Source organism: Cyrtonyx montezumae, unplaced genomic scaffold (genome assembly GCF_038088225.1).
Source record: "Cyrtonyx montezumae isolate F1298 unplaced genomic scaffold, pur_monq_1.0 scaffold_5, whole genome shotgun sequence".
Classification (NCBI taxonomy): domain Eukaryota; kingdom Metazoa; phylum Chordata; class Aves; order Galliformes; family Odontophoridae; genus Cyrtonyx; species Cyrtonyx montezumae.
The window spans coordinates 4,053,695-4,072,488 of NW_027072056.1; the positions used below are offsets into that span (position 1 = coordinate 4,053,695).

Here is an 18,794-nt window from a genome sequence, read left to right on the forward strand (position 1 = left end):
TCCATCTCTATATATATATAATGTATTTTTTTTCCTTTCTTCTTCAAACGTGTGCATTTGCTGGACAACTGCATTTTTTATTTTCTCTCTCAGACCCGTAAAAAATGCGTTCTGTTCTCATGCATTGTTTACAAAGTAGAAAACAAAACAAAAAAGAGGAACCCCCCCCCCCACGAACACACACACACGAGTTAATATATTTTATATTAATATTGGTATTTCTTCTTAAGTATTTTTTTTTTGTGCTGTGAACTTTTTTCCCTGCCAAAGACGATGAGTTCTTGTTTGTTGCGTTTTTAAGTTATCTGAAGTATTTAAACACAGCCCTGGCTGTTTCGTTCCGCCGCCCTGTACCGAGATTGCTGTAGCATTCCACTTGGTATAACAATATTTTAATAAAAAAATCAATTAAAAAAAAACAAAACCGAAAAACGACCGACCCGCGCAGCTCCCCCCTGTTGCTCTTTCGGTGCACGGTGCCCGAGCGTTCGGGGTTCCCGTGGCTGTGGGGCAGCTCTCCATCCCTGTAGGGGTGGCTCGGGGAGATGCGAAGCCCTGAGCTTCGCTCCTGCGTCCTCGTGGGGCCCTACCTGCGTTGCTTTCCCCGCTCCCCGCGCCGCCTGGGAAGGGCTGCAGCATTCCTGGCATTCCGCAGCGCTCACGCCCGCTGCTTTATTTACCCAAATCCGGATGCAGGTCGGGCTGGCGGCAGGTCTGGCTGCTTGCAGGCGGCTTTTACAAGAGCTGCGGGTAAAATGAAGCGAAACGCGTGAGGAAGAGGGAGGAAAATCCCGAAGCCCACCTGTCAGTGGGGCAGGAGGCCCTGGCTTCTCCTGTGGATGCGCCAGCAGGGTTGAGCTTGTTTGTCTCGTGGGGTTGCTTTTGAGCTCGAGGAGCAGCCTGATGTGGATCAGCATGCGTGTCCATGAAGGGGCGAGGAGCAGAGACCCACCGCGATCCTGCAGCTGCGTCCACCCCTGGGAAATGCCTCCCAAATCCTGCTGGGAGGGGAGAAAGCGGTGTGCAGACAGGCTCCAAAAGCTGACGTTTTGTCCTCGTGTTATCTCCGCTCTTGCCCTCTCCTCGGGGTTGTGCCATCAGCAGCATTGCTTGCATCCACTGTCCTTCATCCCACACCAGCTCCTGCTCAGGTGAGGGTGGGAGGTCACCAGGGATCCGTTTGCTGTCTCAGCCGAAGTGCTGAGAGGAAACCAGGGCTTCTGCTCCCATCCTTTCATTCCCAGTCCTTGCATCCCTGGTTCTCTGAGTCTTTGTATCCCTGGGTCTCCACATCCTCAGTCTTTCATCCCTGCACTCCTGCGGCCTCGATCCCTGCATCCCTGCATCCACATATCCATCATCCCCGCATCCGGGCTGAGGATGGAGCTTGGTCCTCAGAGCATCCCTGGGGCTGGGCCTCCTCATCCTCCCACCTCTGTTCTCTCCATTTCCACCAGCCAGGTGCTACGTCTGGAAGGGGAAATAGGAGCCCGTCACAACCTCCTTGGGATGGAAAGCACCACTTTAAAAAGCCCCTGGATCCCCACCCTCCATCAGGATTAGGCAGAAGGGGGATTTCCCCTGACCTCGAGCAGAGCCCCATCTGATGGAGGAGGACCCGTGCAGGGGCGAGCTGTGGGGCACAGCAAACCAGTTGGGCAGAGCGTGCAGCCTCACGCCCCGGCTTGCTCCGGGTGCAGGAATGAAGCTCTGCCCGCCACGCCAGCTCTCACCACTGCAGGGCTGCTCCTTCCTCAGCCCCAGCCCTCCTCCTCCTCCTCTTCCTCGGCCGGAGTGCACCAGGTGAATTCCTCATTCCTCTCCGCCGCGCCGCCTGCCTGCCATCTTTGCATGCAAACAGTAAACAGGCTGTTATTATCCGGGATGCTTCGAATAACTGTGGCTATTTTTTCTCTTCCCAGTATTCTAAAAAGGCAAAAAATTCCCTGCGGTTTCTGAGACTTTTTTTTTTCCCCCTTCTCCTTCCCTCTCTCTCCCTTCCCTTTCCTTCCCACCACCTCCATGACCCTGACAAACCCACGATGAGCTCCCTGCCCCGCTCCGGGGCTCTGTGCGTGGCAATCCGTGGGCTTTCCATCCCTGGACAGCTCCCAACCTTCCGGGCATGGCCAAGGGCACCCCGCTCCATTCCACCCATCCCATGACTCGCGCTCAGATCTGAGGGCAGATGTTGGGATGGAGTCATCGGGATGGGGCGGCCTCGGGGCACCTCTCCCACCTGCAGGGCCGACACAGCGCTCAGCAATGGGGAGAGGTGAGGGAAAGGTTTTGAGGTCGACGGATGTCCTTTTGGGTGAGGGTTGGGTTGCTGAGGTCGGGCTGCTTTTTGAAGCTGTCCGTTTCCCAACGTGCCTTTGGAAAGACTCACGTGGAAATTGGAAGGCAACTAATCCAAAGCTGGATGTATGATGCCATGGGTAACTCTGCTGCATCACCCAGCCTTCAATGGGCTACAGAGCTCAGGCTGGGAGTCAGCGGGGCCCTTCTGCCCCTTAGTGGGGCTGGATGTCCCGTGGGCTTTGCTTTGGGGCGTGCTTTGTCCCTCTGCAGTGCTGCTTTGCTCCTACACGATTCGCTTTCCTTTCCATTTCAGGGCTGAAACTCTTCAAAAACCACAAATGTGTAAGAATTCTTGTTTGCTGATCCAAGAGAAAGTCCGTACTTTTCACTGCTCTCATGCTTCAGGAATTTACAGAGATACTTTCCTCAAACTTAAGGAGAACAATTGGCTTCAGGCAGAGCAAAGGAGTGGGAATTTTCAGCTCCTGATGCCTGCGATGGCACAGCTGTTGGTGTTCGAGGTCTCCTTGAAATGTTTCATGTTGGGGCTGACCACCACCCTGGAATTTTCCCTTTCTTTGACACCTCCTGGTGATGGAGCTCGGTGCAACCCCCAATGCCTCCAGCTGTGCAGCGGGAGCTCCGAGCTCCCTGTCCCCACCCCCATCCCACCCAAAACCCAGCTGGATTTTGGCACGCTCACGTCACCAAGCGAAGAGCTGGGTCGGGTGAGCCCACAGGCAAACACCGGCTGCAATTACAGCATGGCAGAACAGTTTGGGTCGGAAGGGACCCTAAAGACCACACAGCTGCAGCCAGCTGGCCGTGGGCACCTCCAGCAGACCGGGCTGCTCAGAGCCCCATCCAACCTACACCTCCACGATGGGGCACCCACATCCTCACGGCGTCCCCGCCCTTCTGGGGCACACTGAAGGACGTCAACGGCCAACAGGGCTGCGGCTGTGGGTTTTCATCACGCACACATGCCGGGTTTGCCCGGCTTGGAGGAGCTCTGTTGGCTCTTAGTCAACCTCGCACCGAAACGGGTGGGCAGGGAGCAGGGCCTGCCCTCGGAGCACGGCCACGGCTGCTGGGCAGCAGAAAGGGATGCGACCTTACGGATCCGCGGTGCCGTAATGGGAAAGCGGCTTTCAGGCCCAGGAACAGCGAGAGCGAGCGGCGGTTTGGCCTTGGAGGGGAATGACGTGCACTGGAAAATATTCCCACCCACATTTTTACACCCTGTTTGTTTGTTTGGCTTAGGATCCAGTGCGAGAGGTGAGGGTCGGCCTCCGCTCCCAGGTAATGGCGATGGCAGCAGGATCCCACAGCAGTGTGTGCAGGCAGTGGGGAGCAGTGGGGAGCCCCACGCAGAGCCCGGCAGATCCTGGCGCATCCCAACACCACCAGAAGTTTCGGAGCACGTTGCCGTGGTGACACAAATGTTTTTTTTTTTAATTCCAGCTGTCCAAAAAAACTGAGAGGGGAGAGGGGGGAGGGGAGGAATAAGGAAAATAATAATAATAAAACGGAACTGATGGAGGAAATTCTAAGAAAATGAAATAATGCGGAAAACTGGCCCGGCTCCCTCCTCCTCCGGGAGGGTTTATCCGGAGCACTCACAGCTCGGAGCGGGGCAGGAGCCGTGGCGGCCCCAAATAGAGCGGCCCCGCGCTGCCGCCCCGCCGCTATTTCGGGGCTGGCCCCGCGGCTCACACGCCCGTCTGCGTTTTTAGGAGCCGCTTTCACATCCCCAGGCGTCCTCGTTCAGGGTGACCCTTCCCCGAAACACGCTTGATTTCTGCATCAGCCGGAGGGTCGGGGCTGCACCGCGACTGATTTCAGCCCCACGAACCGGAGAGAACCGCGGGAGCGCATAACTATTTGGGTTGCTGAATCCCTGCTCCAAACAAATGGGATGCCGGGCTGCGATCCCAGCGGGGAGAGGCATTGTAAAGCATCCGAAGAGCGGCTCAGCCCTCCGTTAGGTGTGCTGGAGGGGCAGCGGGAAGGGAGCTCCTGGACACCGAGGTCCCGGCATTCCCCCCTCGTGGGTGAATGAACTCCGGAGCCTGGAGCGAACACCGTGTCCACATTCTTCGGGCCGAGCTGGGAATGTCAGCTCCTGTCCCGACGCCAAGGGCCGCATTCCAGCCCGATGCTGCTCCCAAAAATGCCAGAGCCGGACGGTGCTGTTTGCCCCGGCAGGGGGCTCGGGGATGCCTGCCGGGTCTGATTGGGTGTTTGTGGGTGCACGGAGGGGCAGGGCAGGGTTCAGCACGCGTGTGTGTCTGCTCCGGGGATGGGGGGGATCGGCAGGAATTCGGACCCCAGAGACGGACTGGAGGATGGGGGGGAATTCGCTCCTGCGGCCGGTTGCCATGGCTGCATATTTCAGAGGAGCAAGCGAAGGGAAAAAGAAAAAAAAGAAAAGAACACCAAAACATTTTATTGGGAGGGAAGAAAAATAGCGGGGCAAAAAAATGCAGAAGAGTAATGAGAGGACCCAGCGAGGCCAAGAAATGCATGAGGTCATCCTTAGAAACTGGTGTCTGAGGAGTTCTCCGTAGCTCGGGCTACTCTAATATTTATCGTGTGTTATTTAAACCATGGCTCCTGGCAGCAGCTGGGCCCCGCAGCGCCGTGTGCTGCTCCACAGTGCTGTTCAAACGGGAGCTGGGCTGGGGGGGGACCTGGGGAGAAGGGAGAAGGGGTGGAGGGGTCAGTCCCTCATGGGGTGTCCCCAGGGTGTCCTGAAGCAAATGCGTAGGGTGAGAGGTAATGATGTGAAGTTGCAGCAGGGGGGGATCAGGTTGGGTATTAGCCTGTGCTTGGAAAGGCAGAGAGGCACAGCACAGCTGCACAGGGAGGTGGGGCAGTCACCATCCCTGGAGGGGCTCCAGAGCCGTGGGGATGTGGCACTGAGGGACGTGGGCAGTGGGCACAGTGAGGTGGGCTGGGGTTGGACCTGTGGATCTTACCAATCTTTTCCAACCTTAGTGATACTGTGATTTCATGCTCCCGTCCTGCAGCCAGGTGACCACAGGAGCAGTCTCCCTGGGGATACTATGGGGGGAAGGACGGGGCTCCCAGCACCGACCTACCCGGGACGTGAGGCTCCTCCGCTGCCGGGCTCGGGGCTCAGCGCTGGGCACTGTGCTCTTTACCGGGTGACAGAGGATGCTCCATCACCCATCCCTGCAGGGTTTGAGGTGATTTGCATCACCAATCTCTGCAGGGAGATGCAAGGAGGACGCAGCCAGGCTCTGCTCCGCAGGGCACAGACCTCCACCCGCGGCTGTTTGGGCAGCGGACATCCCCAGCGCACCCACGCGTGTCCCCGCCGCGTCTCCAGCTCCGCTCCCTCCCATCCCGGGTGGGCAGTGCCACCTAGCGGCCCACTTCGTGACACCGCTGCGATCCCGAGCGGGGATTTTGAGCAGCGATGTCACGGCGATGTCTCAACGCGGCAGCGAGGATTTCCACGGGGAAAACGAGGAGGGGTGAAGGCATCCGGGGCGGCAGGCAGGGCTGGGAGCACAGAAAGAGAGCAAATGTAAACGGAACGGCAAAACCCCAGAGCTTGCCATAAGTCATTTTCACTTCTCTAAAGATTAAGCTACCGCTGAGCCGTTCCGGTGATGGGAACCCATTGCTGCCCGTGGTGCGAGTCGCTGGAGAATGGATGGTACAGCAGCGACTCCAAAAACACCCAGAACAGCACTACAGGAGGAGGAAGGCCGTCTGTCCCCTGCCTTTTTCCTGACCCTTCCCTCATTCTCAAGATGAGGATCTCTGGAAACACAGCATTCAAAGAACGGGATTGTCAAAAGCACAAAGCATTTTAACGAGGCGATGTTGAGCACGTTCCAAGGCCTAAGAAAAGGACCCCGAAAGAAGCTATTAAAATAGTTGGCTGACGGGACCTGCAGGGTGAAAATGCACAGTGAAAATCAGTCCAGGTCTAGTTTTACCTAGAAAGCATATTGCTGACAGGGATTTGTTTTTAAGAGGTAAAATAAGTGACTTTTGTAAAAGGCGTCCAGCTGAGCTTATGGTGTAGGGGCATCGAACAGTGCTGGGAGCAGAGGCACGCCGGCCACGTTGTGGTACTGAGGAAATGAACACCACTGCTCTCTTTCATCCCTATGGCACTTTGGATCTGCTCTGAAGGCCACCAGAAGCTATGGGGGTGGGAATGAGCTCTCTGAGGATCACCCCATGCGCATTTGGAGTCATGTGCAAAGTCCATCTTTTCCACAGAGACACAGGACAGCCCCGAAGACATGTTGTGAAGGTTTATTGGTGCTGGTGAGCATCCAAAAGACCAAAGAGAAATCCAAGGCTGCCCTGCTCAGCCCATGAAGGATGTGGGCACTGTTGATCTTTGGCTCTGGGAACAGCAGTAGGGTGATAACACCACCACAAGAATGCCTCCTCCATTTTATCACCAAGAAGAGGTGAGGCAGCCGACCACCAAACGTGGCCAATTTCTTTCCTATTTAGCAATATCACAGCACACAGTGCTCCCCTTAAAAGGCAAACAAAGGGATGGCACGCCTCATAGCAACTGCAATCTGAAATCATATTCAGATGCTCTGCTCTCCTCCAGCCTCTGCTCGTTCACTACCACAGTAGTTCTTAGCTTGATATTCTCAGGGTGGGTTTTTTTTTTCCATTAAATGCTGCGTTTCCAGGAACTTACACGTGTCTGGGATGGTCAGCAGGCAGAGGAGTGCCTATTGCCCCTACATATGAGGCCACAAGTGTCCTCAGCTGTGGGAAGGGGCTCCTGCTGCCGTTACAGAGCCCTTTAGAAGTTCTCTGGGAAGATAAATACTCCTGAGCTTAGAATGGCCATGCCTACACAGGCTCAGCCCTGAGCTCTTCCCCCCAGCTCTCCCAGATGTGAAATCCTGTCTGCCCATTTCTAATGGCTGCCCATGGACGGTGTTTCTGGGCAGAAGTGCTGCTGGGAGAGGTCTTTGTTCGGGGCCAAGATGAAGACCACAACCTCCGTGGTGCAGCTGTTTTGCTGACCCAACAAGGGCCATCTTCTGTTACCAAAATGCTGAACTTCAAAAGCAAATTGCATGAGTTGGGTCATGTACCGGGTCACCGCTCGTGGGGCTGAGCAACTGAAGCAGAGTTTTGTTGGACACCATCCCAGTGCTTCGGCCACACACTCCTCATGAAGAAGAGAAACCATTTGAAGACAGAAACGATGGAAGAGGCAGAGGTGTCGGTGTCAATGTGAAGGGGCTGGTTCTGCTGCACAGGGACTGCTGCGTGCTCACTTACCACTGTGATTTGACGCAGCCATTACTGACTCTCCCAGCACCCATGTATTCATTCCTATATTTTATACTCCTTCCACATCCAAATGTGTTGAACTCTCCACGGTGCCGTTACTCGCCAGCTATTTTTATTTCTTCATATTTGTTTAACTTCCAGAAATGAATACCAGCTCCTCTCGGGGTAAGTGCTGATAGCATCACACCCCGAGCACGAGCAGTGCTGCCTCCCGCAGCCTGGCTGAACACAACTTTTCCATGCGAGTGCTGCGAATTCACAGCTATCGCTAGCAGCTTTCCACGGAGAGGCCGTATCCTCTCGCAGCGTATAATCTTACCCAGAATGGTTTTGAAAGACTGTCAACTTGATCCTGCCAAAAATAGTCTGCGCAGCCAAAACAAAGCCACGGAAGATGTTTAGTGCTTGAGCTGGCCCGTGAGTCACATTTTTCACCTTTTTTCAAACGATACGCTGCTTGACATCCACAAAACCTTTATTTGACTTCTAATAACCCTGAGTACTCTTTTTAAGTGCAGCAGACAGCATTTTAATTATGACTTCAGGGCTCAGGAAGCAATCAGCTTCGAGGGCACAGCAGAAAAGACATGCCAGCAGCAACTTTAGCCCTAAAAGCGAGCTGGCTGATGTATCCTAAGAATGTGTTTATTTGCATTTGGTTTATGTGGTTTTGGTGACCTTTTGTTGAAATCAGCCAGTGGCTTACAGGCCGCGAGCTGCATACTCGCTGCAAAGAAATGCAGTAGAATAATCTAGCAGGGGTCCTGCTGCCAAATATTGTGTTTCTGCTGAGTATGACATGCCCACCTCAAACAGAACTGCTCGGAGGCTGTGCCTCAATGGGGCCTGGTGAACATGTAGGTCACTTATGGGTCTGGCCACCACCAGGGGCTGTTTGATAGTGGCCCAGTCCCACGTAAGCTCCCTGCTTGCCCCTACAGGGAGGGCTGTCAGCATTTTTCTTGTCGGTTGGGTCCATCTCCACATGTGTGCTGCTGAAACCTGTGCCTGAGAGCACACAGCCACAGGAGACAGCACTGCCCTGCTCGTCTTTCGGGATGTAACAGCCTGCTGCTCTCAGCAGCCTGAACCATGGCTCGTTATTGCTGCTGCCATCGGGTGCCTTATTTTAAGAGAGTAACCGAGGAGTAAAAGACAAAGCTGAGTTTTGCGGGTGGTCACTGCAGCCCCACGAGTGTTAGCTGCCCTAAGTGAGGCGCGTTAGCAAATTCCTGGAGCCTGAAACCTCCGCTGTGTCCGAACCGCAATAAACGCTGGGTTTCCAGGGGTAATTCTGGGTTTAGAGGACGCTGTCTGCGGGGAAGCTGTGGCACAGAGGAAGAATTTCACCTCAGGAAGAGCAGTGAGGCACTGCACAGCTGCACAGGGAGCTGGTGGGGTCACCGTCCCCGGAGGTGCTGCAGAGCCGTGGACATGTGGCACCGAGGGACGTGGGCAATGTGCCCAGCGGAGTGAAGAACCGCGACAACGCTCTCACGGAGCTCCGCGAGCACAGGAACAAGGCGGGGAGGACGACGCCGCTGAGGGGCGGGAGCGGGGCGGCCCTGAGGCGGCGGAGGGTGGGGGGGGCGGGAGGGGCGTGGCGCGCGTGCGCGGGGCGGGCGGCGCAGCCATGAGCGGCGGCCGCGGCGTGTAAGGAGGGGTCGGCGGGGCCGGCGGGGCCGCCTCCCTCCCCGCGGAGATGGAGCCGGGACGCCGGGGCCCGGAGCGCGGCGGGGGGCGGGGAGGCGGAGGCCGAGCCCTCTCGGTGCCGAAGGCCCCGTGCCGCCGCCATCTCCTCCTGCCGCTGCTCCTCCTGCTGCTGCCCGCCGCCGCTCGGGCCGGCCCCGCGTTCGGCTCCGGGCCTCCGGACTGGCCTCCCGCCGGCCCCGGGCCCAGCCTGAGCTTGTACCTGAGCGAGGAGGAGGTGCGGCGGCTGATCGGTGAGAGCTAGGCCCGGCGGAGGGGTCCGAGCTTCTTGGATGGGGGGTGTAGGGGTGGGGCTGAGGGCGGTGGGAGCTGTGGGTGTCCTTTCCCCCCAGCCCTCCGCTCCGTTCCTCGGGTTGGGGACCCACGAGGAGTGTCGGTGTGGCCTCGTGTCCTTGCGCTGGGGGTTTGGAGGGAGGAAAAGCGGCCTGGGGCCCCTCTGCTGCGTCCCCGGGTGGGGATGGAGGGCAGGGGTGGGATGAGTGGAGGCTGTGATGTAATTAGCGGGGTGAGTGACGTTAGGAGGGCAGAGTGGGGACCTGGGGATCGTCGGGCGCGTGTGTGCGAGGAATCTTAATTTCCAGGCAGGCTGACAATCGCTCTCGGAGGCGGTTCCTGAAGTCCCCCATCTGGCCTGGTGCGAGAGGCTTTCAGAGCGGTTTTGTGCTTGGAGGCTCTCTGTTTTAAACCAAGATCTGTTTTCTGTAGGCTTTGGCTGGTGGAGCTTAAAGAGTTGACGGATGGAGTCTCAAAACAAGGACGTTGGTATCCCCAGTGGTTTGTTTTTGCCCTATGGCTCTGTAAACTCTGAGACAAAATCTTCTGACAGCGTAAGGTTTCCACTGCGTCAAACAGACAAAACAGCTCCGGTTAATTTGCACATCACTGATTGCAGTTGGGGACTCAGAGTGAATAGCACTGTGAACGTTTTGTTTCCCTTACGGCTCACGATTAGCGTTCTGCTGTCATCATTTTTACATCACGAGTGCTTGCTGCCAGATGCTCTGTTGCAGGCAGAGGATAAAGAAGTCAGCCTTGCTGTTTAGCTGAGTCTCCAAACAAGTAATTAATCTTGAAGCTGTGTGAGATCTGAGCTGTCCCATTCTAGAGTCTGAAATGTGTATTAGTTGGACTGGCTCAGGCTTCCGTTGGTCCACCAGTGTAATTAAGTATAACGTGAGGAAGACTTCTTCTTGGTTTTTTTGAAGCTAAATTGCATCCCATAATATTCCTTATGGGCATGCATTGCTAATGTGGCTAAAGCCACTTGCTCCTCAAGTTGTCTGTACCTGTTTTATATTGTTTAAAGTGTCTGACACATAATGGTCTCTTCTGTGACCCCAAAGGCTTAGGTACAGTGGAAACTAGTATGGAAATAACAGGTTCCTGATGATCTGAAAGAAGTGGCAGTTTATAACTCTTTGAAGTTCAGTTTATCTCATGTTGTTGGCGTTGAAGGATTTCATCTTAGGGGTGTTCTGTTCTAGGAGCTGGCTGTTGTAGGTGTAAGGTGTAGTCTGAGGAGGCATCTAGATGCAGCTGGCAGGTACCTCTTCGTATTCCTCTCTCCAAACAAAGTCTGAAGGGACACAGAGGTCTTTGTTCCAGCTCTTTGCTTTTCTGAGAACAAAACACACTGCTCTTTCTAAAGGTTCAACTTTGTAGCATCTGAAACGTGCTTACATAAAGTCAAGTTTATTGTTTAAAGCGTTTAGGTTGATGTGTGGACTTCTGAAGAGAGGTTCTCTGGTTTCCAGTGGTCCAATGAACACAAGGACAGCCGTTCCCAGTAGGCAGGAAAATTGCACTGCTTGTGTAAGTGAGCTGACAGCTGCAATATAAGCAGGAAAACTGAGTTGTGTTACCACTTGTTTGTAAATGAACCCTGTCTCTGCTACCATGTTGCTGTGGGTAAAGGGAAAACTCTCTGAACTGTTAATAAACCCAAGTGTTACATGCTTGCTACAGCCTGTGCTGTGTTTTCCAGCTTCTCAGTACTGCTCCTGCGCATCTTCAGATCACAAAGTTGATTTGGAACAAATCCAAGTGTGCAGCCATGTGTCCATACCCAGTGATGTGGTGCATCCTCTGTGCAAGGCTGGAGCATCCTTGGGGTCTGCTGTAAGGTCTGTTGGGATGTGTGGCCCCGCTGCCAGCCAGGTTGTACCAGTTCAGGGAAGCACTGCAGCACTTCTGCCCTGCTCAGGAGGAGTTCTGTGTCTTACTGAAGCATAGTGTGTGGTTTTTATATTTAGGTCGTAGCTCCTCTGCATGCAAGGTGAAGAAATATTGGCTTCAGATTACTCATGGCTGCTCTTTTCTGTGGAGTGGAGGTAGGGCAGGTAGTGTGGTTTGTAGTGAAAACTGCCTGCTACTTCCCTGGGTGTTTACACTTATGATTTCCACTGGTAATCTGCGTGATTCTGACCATATGTCTGCCTTAGGAGGAGCTGCTTTGAGACCTCTAAAACTTAACACAGAGGAGGACTGGAGAAAACTGGCTTGCCTTTTTGTGTGAGATATGTTCTTATTTTGAAAAGCTGCAGCATTTGCAGGGCCCAAAAGCGGCGCTCGCTGTATGGCAGACAGATGGTTGCTCTGCCAGAAGCATCTCTTACCATCCCCGTGGAAAATGTTCTCAGCCATCCAAACTATAAGTCTGTTGATGGCATTGATGAAAATGTGACAGAGCACTGATCCCTGAGGGATGCCACTTGTCACCCACCTCCATGCAGCCACTGAGCCTTTGAGCCAACCTACAGTCTGATAACACTGTGTGATCGTATCACTTTTCTCCAGCGTCTGTCTGTGATGGCAAACACGCAGGACAGATGGCTTTAAATCTGTGAAGAGTAATTCAGTAGAGAGTCTGTATTTTATTTGGTGGCTTTCATTCAGGTTTTCCTGTGAAATCAGAGCGTGGTGTTCATCTATTGCAATGTTCCATCAGCTGCTGCTTGCAGGATCCTAAAGGCACTTGTATCCTCGTTTTACAAGGTATGAACTGAGATGTAGAAAAAAGGGTCAGAATTATCCATTAATATTAGGTATCCAGCTTTATTATGATCTTGAACTGATCTTTTAAAAGCACAGAGACAGCATTATTTAGCATTTAATAGGCACATCTCTCTTGAACTCAAGTTCTGGCTGTGAGGCCTGGCAGTCTTGCAGCTCAGACTTGCAGAAGACCTCAGGGGTCCTTTAGCTGTGAGCACACTCCTTTCTGTCCCTGCAAACTATTATTACTGTTTTGTTCCTGTTTTGTTGACTGCACTCTTCTCAGCTCTGGCATTGGTCTTGTGGGTAGTCTTCCTCATCACACAGCTTCTCAGAGACAGGTCTAGCCTGAGCATTAATGAGATCGAAGTCCTGTGGGGGGAAAATACCATGTCATCATGCAAAGCTAACTTGAGAATGTAGGAGAATCTCAAAGTCACAAGTCCTACAGTGCTTCCATTGACCTTGCAAAGTTAGTGTTCTTTGGCCTAGTTTCTTCTGGTTATTCGTACTGAGCGTGGTGTTCTGTTTGGTTTTATATTTGCTCTTAATTACGGAGTTAAATTACTATTGGCCTTCTCTTACATGCTCTGAAATTTCATTTGAAACCAGTGTGCAGCTTACTAAAATGAGTTGTCTAGTTAAGTGTGATGCAAAACTGATGCAAGATGTGTTGTAGCAGAGGGTTGTTTGCTCATTTCTTAGTCATGCTGCTGCTGCTGTGCTCCAGCCATTTAGCTTTGTTTTCCACAAGCTCAGTGGCTGAGATGGAAGGGACCTCTAGGCGTTTCCTGGTCTTGTCCTCTGCTCAAATAGAGCTGCTGCCCAGCATCGTGTCCAGAAGCTTCTGACCCTCACCAAGGGCAGAACCCCCCAACTTGTGGGTGACCTGTGCCAGCGTTCACCTCCTGCACGATCCTGAAGTCCAGAGGGAACCTCCTGTGTTTGGGTTTGTGCCTTGTGTTCTGTGCTGGGTGCTGCTGAGTGGAGCCTGGCTCTGTCCTTGTGGCACCTCCCTGCAGGGACTGATGGCCGTGGGTGTGTTCCCCCTATGCCTCCCTCCATGCTGAGCAGCTCCAGCTCTCTCTGCCTCTCCTTGCAGCAGAACTGCTCCAGGCCCTTCAGCATCTTCGTGCCCCTTTCCCAAACTCTCTCAGGTAGCTTCATTCATTTTTTGATGCAGAACAGGTTTCTTAACGTTACTGTTGTCAGAGTCAGCAGCAGGAATTCTTTGCCAAAGTGCTTCAAGGTGCTCGCGCTCCATTTGCAGTGACTGGAGAACCTCTTGCCTGTGTCTGTTACCTGGCTGGTTGTTGTGAAAGGGACCTGGGAGTCAGCGTGCTGTGATGTGCTGGATATTAACATTGCTGAAAGGTCAAAGTTCTTTTTTTCTTGTTAGAGCCCTGTTCAAAGCCTGCTTGCACCTGTCTGTCACAGCTTCACAGCCTGCAGCACCAGCACTGAGCTAGGACTGTGCTATGAATGAGCTTTGTTGGTAACACCTGGTATAAACTGCTGTGTGAGATGGGTGAAATGCAGGGGATGCTCATTCAGGGTATGCAGTGCACACTGAAGTGCTCTTGTATCACTGCTGGAGAATGAAGATGTACCCTAGGGCAAGTGTCTCATAGGGGACCTGAGGCTCAAAACTTGGTTATTTTGTGTAAATGTTCTTAAATCTTTAAAGTCATCAGCTTTTAATTGCTTGCTGCTGAAGAACAGTAGCTTTTTGCATTTATGTATGCACACAAACACTGTCTTGCTGCAGTCCACATGCTTGTCTTTGCAGAAGTGCCTATAGCCACTTGATGGATGGGTTTTTAGTGTTGAAGGCAAGCAGCCCTCAAGGCCACTTTGGGGAAAGAGAAGGACTGAGGCAGCAGGGCTGTGTGAGGATGTGTGCAGCAGCATCTGGTCTCTCACAAGCTGCAGCAGGTTGTGACAAGTTGCTTGCATCACGAAGTTGAGCAATCTGTTTTTGGTTTGGAGCCTTCCAGTGTGCCTGGTTGCTTGTCCATCTGATTTACCGAGTAGCGCAGTTCGTGTCAATATTGTTTTGAGGTTTATGAGAACAAGCTGCATTTGGAGTTCCTCCGCCTTTTGCCGTTTCGTTACCTCGCTTTTAATTTACACAGGTCAAGTTGTGTATGGAGAGCTTCAGAGATGTGAGCAGTCATATAAACCCCTATTTGTAATGTTTACAAACCAGCAGAAGAATCTGCTTCCAGGAGCTTCCCGTGGCCTGTGGAGGCAGCCTCTGGCCTGGATGAGGATTGCTTTGAAATCCTTTTATTCTGTGGGACTGTGATGATGAGGGAGGTCCAGGAAATCCTGGAGTTGTTGCAATTGATCTATGCGGCAGTGCTGAGGTGGAGAGTGGATTTCTGAGGTCAAGTTTATCACACCAGCTTGCGTGATGGAATGTAAAAACGCTAGAGGCTCGGTCCTGATCCCTCCCTGTAGAGGAGGCATTTGCTTCAGGAGGCTGCCTTGTCTGGAGGGATGCTACTAGCAGCTGGGGCTTGCCTTCCCCACACTGCTATCTCTGCTCAGCCCTGGGAGGAAGCCATTTTGGCTCCTGCAAGGCCAAGGTCTGCCTGGTGATAAATGTGTGTGGTTCCTGTAACTTGCACATCAGGCACTTGGAAGCAGTCTGACCTCTGCGACTGAAGGCTGACCTCACAGCAGAACAAAATCCCGAAGCTGCGTTTCTCACTGATGTGGTTTGTTGCATGCATTCTGTTTGGCAGCATCTTTATCACCAGTAATTGTTTGGCTTCTTTGAGCACTTACTGTCCCTCTGCTTCCTGGGTGGAGTGGGAACAAGGAAGAGGAAGCCAAGGCAAAGAGCTCCCTGCATGCATAAGAAAAGACAGCTAAAAGGGCTTACAGTGCTGGGAGCAAAGACTGAAGCTGCTGTTACCCACCAGTTGGTTGGGGGGGGGAAATAGGAGGTAAGGATCTTGCTCACAGCCATGAACAATCCCTGATGGCATTGTGCTGCAAGCTGAGAGCTGCAGAGATGGCTGTGCTGTACTTGCTGGTTTGCAAGTACTTTAAAAGATGGGCCATTTAGAAATGTGTTTGGGATTTGCCATTTTATTTCTTTCTCCCCTTTTCTGCTACTGAGAGTTGTGTTTTGGTACTGGAAAAACTGAATTAGAGGTTGAATTCCAAGCGCTCAGAGCTCTAGCAGAAGAGGACTTCTTGATGACTAATTCGTACCTGAACACCCTACTGAAATATCACAGGGGTTGCTGCTGTTCTTGCAGTGGAATGCCTTTAGTTAGAGACTGTTCCTTTGGTGACACAGAGTGCACTGCTGAAGTTGTACTTCAGGTCCCAGCTGTGGAGGTGAGGAGGCTGAAGTGCTTTTAATCAGATGTGCCTCGTGAATTGTACCAGCAGATCCCGTGTAAGAATGCACGCGTATGCTCTCTGCAGATGCCTTGTGGCAGTACAAAGGGTGCAGTGGTAGAGGCTTCAAACGCATTATTTCTCTTCCATCTCTGCCTTTGTCCTTCTTTCAAGCGGATAACTCACATGTTTGCCCTGGCTGCTGTGGAGATCTGGGAGCAGAAGCAACAGCATGAAACTAATGCGGTGCTTTAGAATTTCACTGCCACTTAACTGGGTGTTGAATAGCTATAATTAAATTAACCAGCATATTGGTTTCACTGCTCTGCTTGGGAAGGATCAGGGCAGCAATGTAAGCTCTGGAGCTGCTGTTAGCTGGCTTGAAAAGCTGCAGCCATGTAATGCCAGCAGGGCTGGCGGTGAGGCTGAGCAGACAGATAAGCAAGAAGTGATTTGACCTTTATGGAGTTAATTGATGGCACGGTGGAGTAACTCCTAATAGCATGAAAGCAGCATTAATGGGTAGTTGTTCCTGAAGTCACTGTGGCTGCTGGCAGGGCTGCTGCTCAGCAGCTGGCTTGCACTGCCCTGCTTTTTCTGCAGAGGTAACTGGGTCAGTGCATGGGTGGGTTGCTGTAACTGAAAATAGAAGTTGTGAATGACACAGCTTCTGTGGGTAGGAGGTGCTGAAATATTGCAAGTACATGCGTGTGAGTCCAAATGGCTCCTGGCAGACATTGGTCAGGTGATTGAGCTTTGCCTGGGAGTATCACAGCAGTTCAGCCCATAGAGACGTGCGGTACTACTGAACATTTTATCTGAAGAGATCAGTTCTGAAAGTAAAGCTGTGTATCATTTAAAAACTTAATGCAAGCTTCAGTGAACAAATCAGAGCTCCCTGTCACCTCCAGCCCTGTACCTGTGCCCAGCCATCCCACTTGCCCTTGCCTGCTCATTATGGCACTGGCATAACCTAGCCCCCGGTCCTAATTTTCTCCTGCCTTCTCAGTGCTGTGCATCTCTTCAGCATCTGTCCTTCAGAATCAGCCCTTCAGGTGACTGTGTGTACTGATGCAGCCGTTGGTAGCACAGTGACTCTGGCTTTTATTGAGAGTTTTATTGGTCTTTTTTCTTTTAAGTCTTAAGTGGGTAAATCTCACTTAGAAACCATCCTCACATGTGGATTTCACTTGTATTCTTCTGAGATAGGTTTTGGTTTTTTCTCAGTTAAGGGGAGTGTTACCTTCTAACTGCCTCTGTAGCTTATCTATAAGCAAAGGAAGGATGAATAAGCAGACAAGCTGCTGAGCTGGAACTGCTGCCACTGTTTAGAGGCAAACAGGCAGGCAGCTGGCTGCTCAGAGAGGTTAATACCTTTTGGGATGGACAGAGTTACAAATTGCCAACCTCGTTGTGAGTGGTTGGGGTTGGAAGGGACCTTTGCAGATCATCTAGTCCAGCTTGATCTCACCTCAGCAAACGTCACCTCCTTGGGGAAGCTTCCTGCTGGGTGCCTGCCCTGCCACTTCCACTGATGCCTGTGGCAGTGGTGTTGAACTTGCGAATTCAGCATCATTAAAGTGAATTGCAACAGCGAGGTGAAGCTGGCACGAGTAAGGTGCATCGTGGGTGATGGCCAACGAAGAGTTGTGAGGATTTAATGAGAGCTCTCAGCTAGGAATTTCTCTTGCTGTTTGCTAACTGCTTCCTACTAAGATTCCCTGCTATGGAATCGTGGTTGGTTTGCAAGAATGCAGTCATTGCCTTGAAGTTATGTTGAGTATTTCCTCAGATTGAAAGTATTGCATATTGTGTTCCATCTCCTGCTGGTGGAAAATGAACTCTGCATAGGTGCAGCAGTCCTTAGTGTGGTGAAGTGTGTGTGCTGTGCAGCCACCAGGCAGAGCGAGGAGAGCTTACACATCGATGGGGATTTTGGCAGGGATGTGTGCACCTCGTGGGAGAGGAACACCCCCTGAGTGCCAGGAGTTAGGAGACAGACTGTGACAGTCTGGGAAGGAAAGTTTCTAAGCAAAGGTAGAAAGGTATTAATGAGTACTGATGGATTCTGCCTGGTGATTTCAAGCTTGCACAGTGTCTCATGCCTTTCTTTAGTATCTGAGTGATGAATGTGAAAAGCTGCTTCTGCCTTGCTTCCTCATTGCTTAAGATTTTACTCTTTCTCCTTATTCATCTTTTCCAGAGACACATAACCTGCAGGATGTTTAAAAACAAATATTTTGGCCTGAGTTCCCAATGGGCATCCATAACTGGCAGGCTGTAACACTGTGGAGAAGTACAAGTGCCACAGGAGGTCTTCATCTCTTGCTCCTTTTAGTAAAGGGAAGTCTGCTTTTGTTGTTGGGTACATTGGATATGTACAAATAGGATGTACAAAACATCTGTGTGTTCAGATACTTAATGTTAAATTTAAGGTAATTTTCTGTTTTCTAAATGAAAGTGGAGTTTGTATTTGCTGTTAATCTCCCAGCTGTGTTTTCAGTCTTCTTTATGCTGATTGCTGAATGGAACTGATTAAATACATTCAAATTAGGAATAGCTGCTCTGGGAAAACATTTTCTTTCCCTATTGAAGAGGCTACTGTATCCAAAAGCTGATTTCAGTTATTCAGACATGTTTTCTTGTGCTTATCCTGGTCTACTAAAGTATCAGAAGCCTTTGAGCACCTACTTGTTGAACTCCTTGCTAAGGAAGGAAGTCCCTGGCAAAGCTTTGGTCATAACACTGATGTTTCAGACTTTTGGTATGGTTAATAAGGAGAAAATGGGGAGAGAGGATTAAAGTGTACATCATCTTTCCTCAGTGAGGTTAATAGCTCACTACTGAGAGAAGCCTTTGTCTTTAAGGGATTTGGTGCACAGAGCAGGGTGGTGGATGGTGGTGAAGGATGTCAGAGCCTGATGGGTGTGTGGATGTACATCCCTCTGCTCAGGCTCGAGGTGTAACCTGCTCGAGGTGCTCAGGAACAAAGGTGTCGTTCTCAGAAACCCATAGAGCTCTGAACTAATGCAGTGTTTACACAAAACTAGCATGCTGTTTAAGCATGTATCTCTTTGCAATTCATTTCAGTGGCTGTGAGTCAGTAGCAGGAGTGGCTC

The 18,794-nt window shown here is 51.8% G+C and overlaps 1 protein-coding gene across 1 annotated transcript in view; it reads left to right on the forward strand.

Moving 5' to 3' along the window:
• Window positions 1–9,296: 9,296 nt before the first annotated feature.
• Window positions 9,297–18,794, forward strand: part of RYK (receptor like tyrosine kinase) — a 50,054-nt gene continuing 40,556 nt past the window's right edge. The window contains exon 1 of the mRNA XM_065748586.1: window positions 9,297–9,557. Coding sequence (XP_065604658.1) covers window positions 9,317–9,557 — 241 coding nt within the window. The 5' untranslated portion in view covers window positions 9,297–9,316. The remainder of the gene's footprint in view (window positions 9,558–18,794) is intronic.